An 11,524-nucleotide genomic window follows, 5' to 3' on the forward strand; every position below is an offset into this window, starting at 1 on the left:
TGATATGAGGATTGCAGCTCCTGCTTTCCTGTCTTGTCCATCGGCATTGAAATATCTTTTCCCACCCCCTCACTTTCAATCTATATGTGTCCTCTGTCCTCAGGTGAGTTTCTTATAGGCAGCAGATTGAAGGTTTTTGCTTTTTTATCCAGTCAGCCACTCTGTGTCTATCGATTGAAGCATTCAGCCCATTGACATTTAAGGTGATAACTGATAGATGTTTATTAACTGCCATTTTAAACCACGTTTTCCAGTTGATTCTCTGATTCTCCGGTCTCCTTTCTTTTCTTGGTTGTATGGTTTCCATTTATTTATGCATGAATACTTGGCATTTTTTGTGAATGTAATGTTTGGATTTGATTTGGGATTGCCAAATCAAAAAATATGAAATATGAAATATGTTAACTCACTCCTATAATGGTGTGTTTTAGCCTGATAGTCCTGTAGGTTCAAACACTTCATTGCTATAATAAAATACCCATGACATTTTTCCCAGAGCTAGAACAAGCAATCCAAAAATAATATGGAACCACAAAAGACCCAGGATTGCCAAAGCAATTCTGAGCAACAAAAACCAAGCAGGACGCATAACTCTCCCAGACTTCAGGCAATGTTACAAAGCCACAGTCATCAACACAGTGTGCTTCTGGTACCAAAACAGACAGACCGACCAATGGAACCCAAAACAGAGAACCCAGAAATAAACCCAGACACCTATGGCCAACTAATCTTTGACAAAGCAGGCAAGAACATTAAATGGGAAAAAGAAACTCTATTCAGCAAGAATTGCTGCGAAACCTGGACAGCTGCACGCAAATCAATGACACTGGAACGCACCCTCACACCAGGCACAAAAATAAACTCAAGATGGCTGAAAGACTTCAACATAAGACAAGACACCATCAAACTCCTGGAACAGAACATACGCAAAACATTCCCTGACATCAACCTTACAAACGTTCTCTCAGGTCAGTCTCCCAAAGCAACAGAAATAAAAGCAAAAACAAACCAATCGGACCTAATCAAACGGACAAGCTTTTGCACAGCAAAGGAAACCAAAAAGAACACAAAGAGACAACTTACAGGATGGGAGAAAATCGTGTCAAACGATGCAACTGACAAGGCCTTAATCTCTAGAATGTACAAACACCTTACACAACTCAACAGCAAAAAAGCCAACAACCCAATGGGAAAATGGACAAAGGACCCGAAAAGACATTTCTCCAAGGAAGATATACAGACGGCCAACAAGCACATGCAAACATGCTCGACATCCCTCATTATTAGAGAAATGCAAATCAAAACGACCATGAGATACAACCTCACACCAGTCAGAATGGCCATCATTAAGAAGTCCACAAAGAGCAAATGCTGGAGGGGGTGTGGAGAAGAGAGAACCCTACTGCACTGTTGGCAGGAATGTAAGCTGGTACAGCCACTATGGAGAACAGTATGCAGGTATCTTAGAAATCTATACAAAGAACTACCATGTGACCCAGCAATCCCTCTCTTGGGCATATATCTGGACAAAACTTTGGTTAAAAAAGACACATGCACCCACATGTTTATTGCAGCTCTATTCACAATAGCCAAGACATGGAAACAACCCAAATGTCCATCCACAGATGACTGGATTAGGAAGATGTGGTGTACACACACACACACACACACACACACAAGGGAATACTACTCAGCCATAAAAAAGAACAAAATATACCCATTTGTAGCACCATGGATGGAACTAGAGAATCTCAGACTGAGTACAGTAAGTCAGAAAGAGAAAAATAAACACCATATTGATAACACTCATATCTGGTATTTAATATACAGCACAAATGAACCTTTCCACAGAAATGAAAATCATGGACTTGGAGAAGAGACTTGTGGTCGCCTGGTGGGGGGGGAGGGATTGGGAGCTTGGGATTAACAGATGCAAACTACTGCTTTTGGAAGGGATTTATAATTGGATCCTGCTGTGTAGCACGGAGAACTATGTCTAGATACTTACAACACAGCACGACAATGGGACAAAAACTTATGTACACATGTATGTGTAACTGGGTCCTCATGCTGTACAATGGACCAAAAAAAGGGTATTTATAAACAATGAGTTTTCAAAAAGACAGAATTATTTTAAAACATTATCAAACTCAATACAGAGTTCAAGATTTAACAAAAAAGGGCAAAAAACTCTTCTGTATTAAATTAGTGCAAGTGTGTAAGGCATGAACATTATTTAAATATGATTTTCCAGGTGTTCCCGTTGAGGTTCGGTGGAAACAAACGTGACTAATATCCATAATGATATGGGGTCAATCCCTGGCCCGCTTGGTGGGTTAAGAATACAGAATTCCCATGAGCTGTTGTGTAGTTTGCAGAAACTCCTCGAATCTGGCATTCCTGTGGCTGTGGTGTGGGCCGGCAGTTGTGACTCCAACTACACCCCAAGCCTGGGAACTTTCATATGTTGCATCTGTGGCTCCAAAAAAATAAAATGGGTCACCATGCTATACAGTAGAAAACTGACAGAACACTGTAAACCAGCTACAATGGGAAATTTAAAAAAAAATCATTATATAAAAAGAAAAAAGAAAAAAAAAAACAACAAAATAAAAAATAAATACAATCTGCTTCTCCAGGGTTCCAAAAGGAAGACAAAGAGGAAGACCTTGCTAGAATATCACCAGGACACGCCTCCCTACTTTAACAATGTGACTACATTTTACCTATTTAAAAAATTATGCATCGTGTCAGGTTTACAGAAATTTCCAGGTGAGGAAAAAATCTAGAATAGTCCAGTATTAATGAGTATGCTTGACAAAATTATGTCCAAAGCCCAGGTTTACCAACAAAGAGAGACAGAATCTTCCCAGGGCTCCCTTCATGTCTCTGTTCCTCAGGCTGTAGATGAAGGGGTTCAGCATGGGGGTCACCACAGTGTACATCATAGCCATGACCGTCTCCTTCACAGTAGAATTTTTAGCTGATGGGCACAAATAGAGAGCAATTACTGTCCCATAGAACAGTGACACCACAGAGAGGTGGGAGCCACAGGTGGAGAAGGCTTTGCAAAAGCCCTTGGCAGAAGGGGCCTTGAGGATGGAAGAGAAAATAAGGGCATATGACACCAAGATCAGTAGGAAAGGGACGACGACAATGAGTCCACCAATGATAAATATCACCAACACATTAACGCCCGTGTCAGAGCAGGACAGCTTCAGCAGAGCAGACAAATCACAGAAAAAGTGGGGGATCACGTTGTCCCCACAAAAACACAGTCTGGCCGTGAGCAGGGTGTGCAGCATGGCATGCAACGTGGTCAGCAGCCAGCACAGCACCACCAAGGAGAGACAGAGCTTGGGGCTCATGATGGTGGTGTAGCGCAGGGGGAAGCAGATGGCCACGTAGCGGTCATAGGCCATGGCAACAAGGAGGAAGCTCTCCAGGTCTCCAAAAAAAAAGAAGAAATACATTTGGGTCAGGCAGCCAGCATAGGGGATGGATGGGTCTTGGCTCTGCATATTCTGTAGCAATTTGGGCATGGTGACAGAGGAAAAGCAGAGGTCAGAGAAAGACAAATTGCTGAGGAAAAAATACATGGGCGTGTGGAGGTGGGCGTCCAGGCAAATGAGAACCATGATGAGGAGGTTCCCCAGGACGGTGCTAAGATACACGGCCAGGAACAGAGCACAGAACAGGCTTCGATGCTCCGCCTCAATGGGCAGTCCCAGCAGGAGGAACTCTGAAACAACCGTTTGATTTCTTCCTGTCATGCTCTTTCTCCAAGGTCCTCAAGAGGAAAGGACAGTGTCCATGAAAACCTGAAGTTAAAAATGAACATCAGTATACGATCCATGGTCTGCTACATGCTCTGCAAAAATACCTTAGCTCACGCTCACCCCAATAATGACCATCTCTATACTATTTCAAATCTCCACAAACAGAATCCCTATGAGGGGAACTGACGCTCTTACTTTACTTCCCTTCAACATGAAACAACATTCCAACTTGCCAAAAACACTCATTTCGTTTTTTCCTGCTTGGCCACCCTCATGGCACAGGGAAGTTCCCCCAGACCAGGGGTCGAACCCGAAACAAAGCTGTGACCTATGCCACAGCTGCAGCAACACACCCTGGATCCCGAACTCACTGCACTGGGCCAGGATCGACCCCATGCCAGTTCAGATACAACGCTGGACTCTCCCCCACCGCACGACAGCACAAACACCCTAAAACTCTCTTATTTATCCCTTAGATTCTGAGACACAGCGTATACTGGTTTTCCTCAAACCTGCCTGGCCAGACATCGTGAATAACTACAACTGGCTTCTCTTTGGTTCACAGCTTCAAGTTGACGGATGTCCTAGGACCTTTACCCACAGGCGGTTCTCCTCTAATTCCATGTACCTTCCAGGAAACCTCACCTACTCCAATGGCTTTAGACATCCATTTAGGTGTCTCGCTAACCTAGTCAAAAAATACTCAACTGCTTCATGATTAGCTTTCTCCGACGGCATCACATGCATTTTCAACTAAACGGATTCCAAAAGAAACACATCATCCCCTGTGCCCTTCTCCCAACTCCCTCCTCCTCTCATCTCCGCAGCTCAGAAAAAGAGTTTCACAGGCTCCAGATGAAACCATGACAGTTTTCTTTCATTCCCTCCTTTCTCTCATCAACATCCTTAGATCCTTAGATCAGCCTACCTGGCATCACATCTTGTCTGGACTGTTGGAACCAGCTCTGAATTCATCTCCCTGCTGCCGTGCTTGGAACCCTCTATGTCAGTATCCTTCATCACACGAGGCCTTTGAAGATGGAGAACCGGTGACCTTGCTCCACAAAGTCTCCCTGCACTCTCAATGCTCTTGACATGAAGGCAGAGTCCTTAAAGCCGAATGCCTTTCAGAGGTGACTCATAACCTAACCCTTGCCTGCCTCCATAGCTTCATCTGGCCGCCACACTACACTCACAGCTCACGCTCCAGCAATGCGGGACTTAAATGCAACCATCTTGCCCCAGCATCCGGCATCTGCTGCTCCTCTTCCCCAGCATCTTCTTCCTTCGGCGCCCTCCACGTGGCCTGCCCCCATTTATCCTTCTCACAGATTGCATGCCGCTAACCCAGCAAACCTTCCCTGTCTCCCCAGACCAGGCGACACCCACTGCTCTGTTTCCAAGCATCCCGTGCTCCTCCCACGACACGCCAGGCCAAGGGGATTATTTCCTCGTAGCCACCTTCCCTGCCAGACAAGAGAGGCCACGCAGGAAACACCACGTCTACAACTGCCTTCACAACTACAGCAGAGCTAGCACACGGCACACTGCCTGGATAGGGGTCGTGTTTCCTAAAGACTTACTGCCTGTGCTTTAGGCTGAGACATGCATTCCTCCAACGTGAAAGGCAGCAAAACGCCTTTTCGGTTAGAACCACCACTCCTACTCAATCTTCCCAGGACAAGAACATGCTAGCCTCAACCATTCAGCACTAAAGCTCACGTTTTATTACAAAATGTAGGGACGTAGTCTCGTCCCCACAGAATATGACACGGTGCTTCAAACACACTGCAATTTCACTATCAGACGATGGACGATGGGGATATTAGACATACATGCACGTATACACATGGAGTTGGAGAGACAGACAGAACGCCCCACTGGATCTCAGTCTCTGGTTAAGCCTAACTCTCGCCGGGGTGCCTCAAAGCTGACAAAGAAAGCACACGACAAGCACGAAGAGATGGGGGACCCTCCTTCACTGAACACATAACGGAGTCCCACTGCTGGGATTTGCACCCCTTGATGCCAGTTGACCCGGACACAGTAACAGGATTTAACACACGGCCGCAGCTACTGGCATCACAGTGGGAAGAAACACGTAGCAGAAATCACTCACCAGGCTTCTCGGAATTTTGTTTCCCTGATAACTGCGTGGGACCTGACTCCTGTGCTGACAGTATGACTGGGGATGACAAACCAGAGGCAGCACTTGAGGATCCCGGCGCTGCTGATGCAACGAGCCCCTCACCTTCTTCACCCTTTCAATCAGGAGTTCTCGGCACATACCAATCCCCTCAGGCAGTGCTTCTTAAATGTAATCTCCATGCAAACCACCTTGGAGCTCTGGGTTCACACTGCTTCCGAGTCTGCAGGCCAACTTCTACATTTTAAATTAGCACCCAGGTACGTACGGTTCATGCCGCGGTCCACGGACTACACCCTGAGGAGCAAGGATACACCTCGCTTTTCAACAGAAATATGACCACTCACCCCTCAGTGACTGCTAACCACAGTCTGTGAGAAGAGGGCTGCACAAAGCTGTTCAAAGCTCAGAGGTGCTTCTGAAGTAGAACAAGGGGTCGGAGCTATTCCATTAATGCCTACCTCAAGAGCTGTTATTTTGTTGAAATGACGCAAACTGTGGAAGTAGACTCTATATTAAGTAATATTTCTTAATGCTATCACTAATAAAAGCATGGTGACAAGTGAAACTTAATAAAAATACTTCTCAAATGTGGAGAAACCAGGGGAGGCAGAGACATGGAGAAGGGGCGGGTTCTCGCACCCCGAGACCTTCTGCAGAACATCGCACAACCTGGAAAACAAGAGCCTCAGGTTGGAAGAACCCTAAGGGAGCAGCTCAGCTGCCCTCTGCCCAACTTACCCTGTGTGTCTGAGGGGGACTCCAGGACCCTGACCCAAGATCCTGCTCCCCTTTATCCACTAAGGCATGTGAAAGAGCCTCTGCCACCCTCACCTTCGTCTGCAAAAGCTCTTCTCCTGTCTACGGTTCTAATCATCCCTGGGCCCAAAGGGCCCTGGATCCCAGAGGAGTCCAGATCCTGGAAGAATTCATTAAAGACAAATTACCCAAGGCCTCTCTAGGACAAATGCTCTCGGAATCTTGGACCAGTCACTCATTGCAGTCACTAATCACACCTGGACCAGTGATTACTTCAGGGAAGGTGGGGAGAGAAAGAAGCTCACGTATGAAAACTGGAGTTGCCATTGTGACTCAGCAGTATTGAACCCAACTAGTACTGATGAGGATGCTTGTTCGATCCCTGGCCCTGAGCTCTGTCATAAGGATCCAGCATTGCCATGAGATGTGGTGTAAGTCACAGACACAGCTCATTTTGAAACCTGGGTTGCTGTGGATGTGGCAGAGGCTGGCAGCTGCAGCTCCGATTTGACCCTGAGGCTGGGAGCCTCCATATGCTGCAGGTGCGGCCCTAAAAAGCCAAAAAAAAAAAAAAAAAGAAGTGAAAAAACTTATTCGCTACCTATTAAGAAATAAACGTTTGTGTTTGGCGCCTACAGTAGTATGTGGGGCTGAAACTTGCACTTTGGAGGTGAAAGAAGATGGTTAGTGAGACCATAAAAACAAGCAGGAACCAGGCTGTGAATATCTTAAAATATTTATCTTAGGAGTTAGGAGACTTTCTTTATTCTATGACCAAGAAGAGGCCTTCACTGCTCTTTGGGCACAGTGCCACTAAAGATAGGGATTTTCTGGAAAGATTTTCAGCGTGATAAATCTCTCGCTACCATTCACTCCCCTATAAACACACTGCAGAGGAGCGATAAACCTGCAGTTAAGGATTAGACTTCTATGAGCCAAATACATGCAGACACTTGGAAAGTACTGGAATGAGAGAAAAATTAAACTCTCCCTGAATATATTCCATTTTCCTCAGGCCAAGAAAAGAAACCCGGATGTGTAAGCTACTTCTGCGGGAAAACCTTAGCAGCTCCCTGCCACCACCACCATCTCTGGAACCTCCATGTGTGTCCGATTACCTCCTGGTCTCCGGCACTTCCTTGCCCTGAAATTGACTACAAGGCCATAAAACATTTACAACTCATTTTTTTTTTTTTACTACTTTGGCGTCATCTCAGCTGTACTGGGTCCTTCCCATGTTGGTATCAGGCAAACCTTCATTCCTAGAGAATCTGCCTCCTCATTGCTCTTGCCTTATTGGGTTGTTACAGCTTCATGAACATTTGTTACTACGGATGAAAACACTAAAAAAGGCACTCAAAGAATTCCCCCCAGAATTTCAGACATGGTCATGTCTGTTCCACTTGTATAGAGCAGCCCAGTTTTCCCTTGGTAATCAACAGCACTGGCCCCAAACAGAATGACAACCCTGTCCCTATATCCAGGTCACAGAAGAACCACAGTTGTTATACACTTGAAACTAATATATTATTACATTAATTATACCTCAAATTTTTTTTTACAAAAAAGGAAACAAGGTTTCAATAATTATTTTTAAAAATGTTCAGGTGTTTGGGAGTTCCCATTGTGGCTCAGCAGTAATGAATCCAACTAGTATCCATGAGGATTCGGGTTTGATGCCTGGCCACGCTCAGTGGGTTAAGGATCCAGCCTTGCCGTGAGCTATGGTTTTGGTCAAAGACGTGGCTTGGACCTGGCATGGCTGTGGCTGTGGCATATAGGCTAGCAGCTCCAGCTCTGATTCAAACTCTAGTCCAAGAACTTCCATATGCTACATGTGCGGCCCTAAAAACAAAGAATAAAACATTACAAAATAAATAAAAAATGTCCAGGTGGTTGTCTCAACTTCACATTCAGTGAAACCACTGTTACATCCCCTGGTAGAAGCACTCCTCCCTTGAGAACCACACGAGACAATTCTCGGGCACCTTTTTGATTCTATCAGCCTCAACCCTTATTCCAGACACACCCGACTGTCAGCCAGCTTTAGTAGATACAACCTGCCATCGCCTCACCTCAGTTCTGCTCGACATGCTCCAAGTTTCCTGCCCTGGGACTCCTCTGGCCCCACAAAACAGGGTGTCTGGCTCCTCCAAAACAGCATTTTCTCAGTACTCATACAAGTATTTAGATGTATGATATATTTGGAGTGCTTTGTGTTGAGAGGGTGAGGTACAGATTGAGCCATTTTATTTGTCATGTGGAAATCCAGTTTTTCCAGCCCCTTTGGCTGAAAAGACTATCTTCCACAGAACTGTCTTTATACCTTCGTCAAAAAATCAATGGATGGGGAGTTCCCATCGTGGCACAGCAGTTAACGAACCGGACTGGCATCCATGAGGACACAGGATCGATCCCTGCCCTCGCTCAGGGGGATAAGGACACGGTGCTGCCGTGAGCTGTGGTGTAGGTTGCAGACGCGGCTCGGATCCCACGTTGCTGTGATCCTCAAGTAGGTTGGTGGCCACAGCTCGGACTGGACCCCTAGGCTGGGAACGTCCATATGCTGCGGGTGCAGCCCTAGAAAAGGCACAAAGACAAAAAAAAAAAAAAAATCAATGGATGATTGAAAATCGTAAATCATTAGGTTGTACACCTGGAACTTATATAGTATTACACAGCAACTATATCTGAACTGAAAAATCAATGGATGATACCGGAGTGAATCTGCTTTTGGACTCCATACACTATTCTCTACGCTCCATACTGATCTATATTTCGATCTTTCCTCAAATGTCACACTTTCCTGATTATTTAACAAAATAATGACTCTGGAAATCAGACAATGTGAGTCTTGATATTTCTCCTTCGTTTCCAAAATCAAAATTTCTTTTTCAGTTTCCTGTCTTGATATATACATTTTACAATCAGACTGCCAATCTGTGTTCCAAAAACCCTGTTGAAATGTTGACTGGAATTGTGTTTAAACTCTGGCTAAGTTTTGGAGGAGTCAACTTCTTAAGACTATCAGGTCTTCCAGTGCATGAACACGTCCTATCTATCCATTTCCCTGGATCTCCCTTATTTCGTCAATCGATGGGTGGTGATTTTTCACACGCGTCTTGCATATGTCATGTAAGATTTATGCCTAAGTATTTAATAGCTGGGTACTATTGTAAATGGTACTTTAAAGGTTTTTTTTTAACTTTCTACCTGTTCATCATATATTAATATTTATATGCAAAAATGGAACTTTTAAACATATTGACCTTGTATCCTGTGATCGTGTTAAACGCACTTATTAGTTCTAAGAACTGGTTTACATTCTTTGGGATTTTCTACACAAATGACCATGTTGTCTGTGAATGGAGACGGTTTCCTTTCTTACTTTCCAAACTGTATGTTTTCATTTCCTAGGACTTCCAGTAAAATACTGAATAAGAGTAATGAGAGCAAACATTTTCACTTTGTTCCTGATTTGATTTTATTTTATTTATTTTTTGCCATTTTGCCTTTTCTAGGGCCCCCCCACCCCCACCCCCACCCCCACCCCCCCGCGGCATATGGAGGTTCCCAGGCCAGGGGTCTAATCAGAGCTGTTGCCGCCGGCCTACACGAGAACCACAGCAACGCGGGATCTGAGCCACGTCTGCGAGCTACACCACAGCTCACGGCAACGCCAGATCCTTAACCCACTGAGCAAGGCCAGGGATCAAACCCGAAACCTCATGGTTCCTAGTCAGATTTGTTAACCAATGCGCCACGACAGGAACTCCACTTTGTTCCTGATTTTAGGCCAAAGGATTCAATTTTACCTTAACTACGACATAACATACAATTCTGCTCTTCCACCAGACTGAATAAGTTTTTGCCTATTCCCAGTCTGATGAGAGTCTTAATCACAAATTTCTTAAGTTAATGTTGCATTTTCTTTGCCAAAGTTCTTTCCTCTACCTACTGTGAGAATCTTTGTTCTTCTTCAAATGACTCTCCCTTTTTAATAGCAAAGGGCCACTTGGAGCAATACCCATATCCACAAAACTACACTTTGGAATAAAACTTTTATTTTCAGTGGTTTCTTTAGGGTTTCATGCGATGGTGTTTTTTTGTTTGTTTTTGTGGGGGTTTTTTTTGTTTTGTTTTGTTTTTTGTCTTTTTGCCTTCCTAGGGCCGCTCCCGCGGCATGTGGAGGTTCCCAGGCTAGGTGTCAAATCGGAGCTGTAGCCACTGGCCTACACCACAGCCACAGCAACTCAGGATCCCAGCCGTGTCTGCAACCTACACCACAGCTCATGGCAAAGCCAGATCTTTAACCCACTGAGCAAGGCCAGGAATCGAACCTGCAACCTCATGGTTCCTAGTCAGATTCCTTAACCACTGTGCCATGACGGGAACTCCAATGGTGGTTTTTTGGTTTTTTTTTTTAATCATATGGATTTTTATTCCTTAGGTGATGATATGAGCATTTAAGATTTATTGGGTTCTAAATGTTGAAGCGGCTTTTTTTTTTTTTTTTTGCTCTTTTTAGGACTGCACCTGTGGCACATGGATGTCCCCAGGCTAGTGGTCGAACTGGAGCTGCAGCCACTGGCCAAAGCCACAGCCAGAGCAATGCAGGATCCGAGCCATGTCTGTGACCTACACCATGGATCGTGGCAATGCCGGATCATTAACCCACTGAGCAAAGCCAGGGATCAAACCTACGTCCTCATGGATACTACTCAGGTTCGTTTCCAGTGAGCCACAACAGAAACGCCAGAACAGCCTCTCATTCCCCAAATAACCTCCTCCTGATAGTGATTTATTATCCTTCTCATATACTGTTAGATTCTACTGGTTC

The 11,524-nt window shown here is 44.9% G+C and overlaps 1 protein-coding gene across 1 annotated transcript; it reads right to left on the reverse strand.

Annotated features, from left to right (window-relative positions):
• LOC100517779 (olfactory receptor-like protein DTMT) lies at positions 2,640-7,017 on the reverse strand. Its single transcript, XM_021067669.1, has one exon. The coding sequence runs from the start codon at positions 3,771-3,773 to the stop codon at positions 2,802-2,804; it is 972 nt and encodes a 323-aa protein (XP_020923328.1). The 5' UTR covers positions 3,774-7,017; the 3' UTR covers positions 2,640-2,801.

This window comes from Sus scrofa, chromosome 12 (genome assembly GCF_000003025.6).
Source record: "Sus scrofa isolate TJ Tabasco breed Duroc chromosome 12, Sscrofa11.1, whole genome shotgun sequence".
Taxonomy (NCBI): Eukaryota; Metazoa; Chordata; class Mammalia; order Artiodactyla; family Suidae; genus Sus; species Sus scrofa.

Excerpts from the sequence above, each read along its gene's own strand:
- LOC100517779 (XM_021067669.1), bottom strand. The coding sequence starts at position 3,773 with ATGACAGGAAGAAATCAAACGGTTGTTTCAGAGTTCCTCCTGCTGGGA.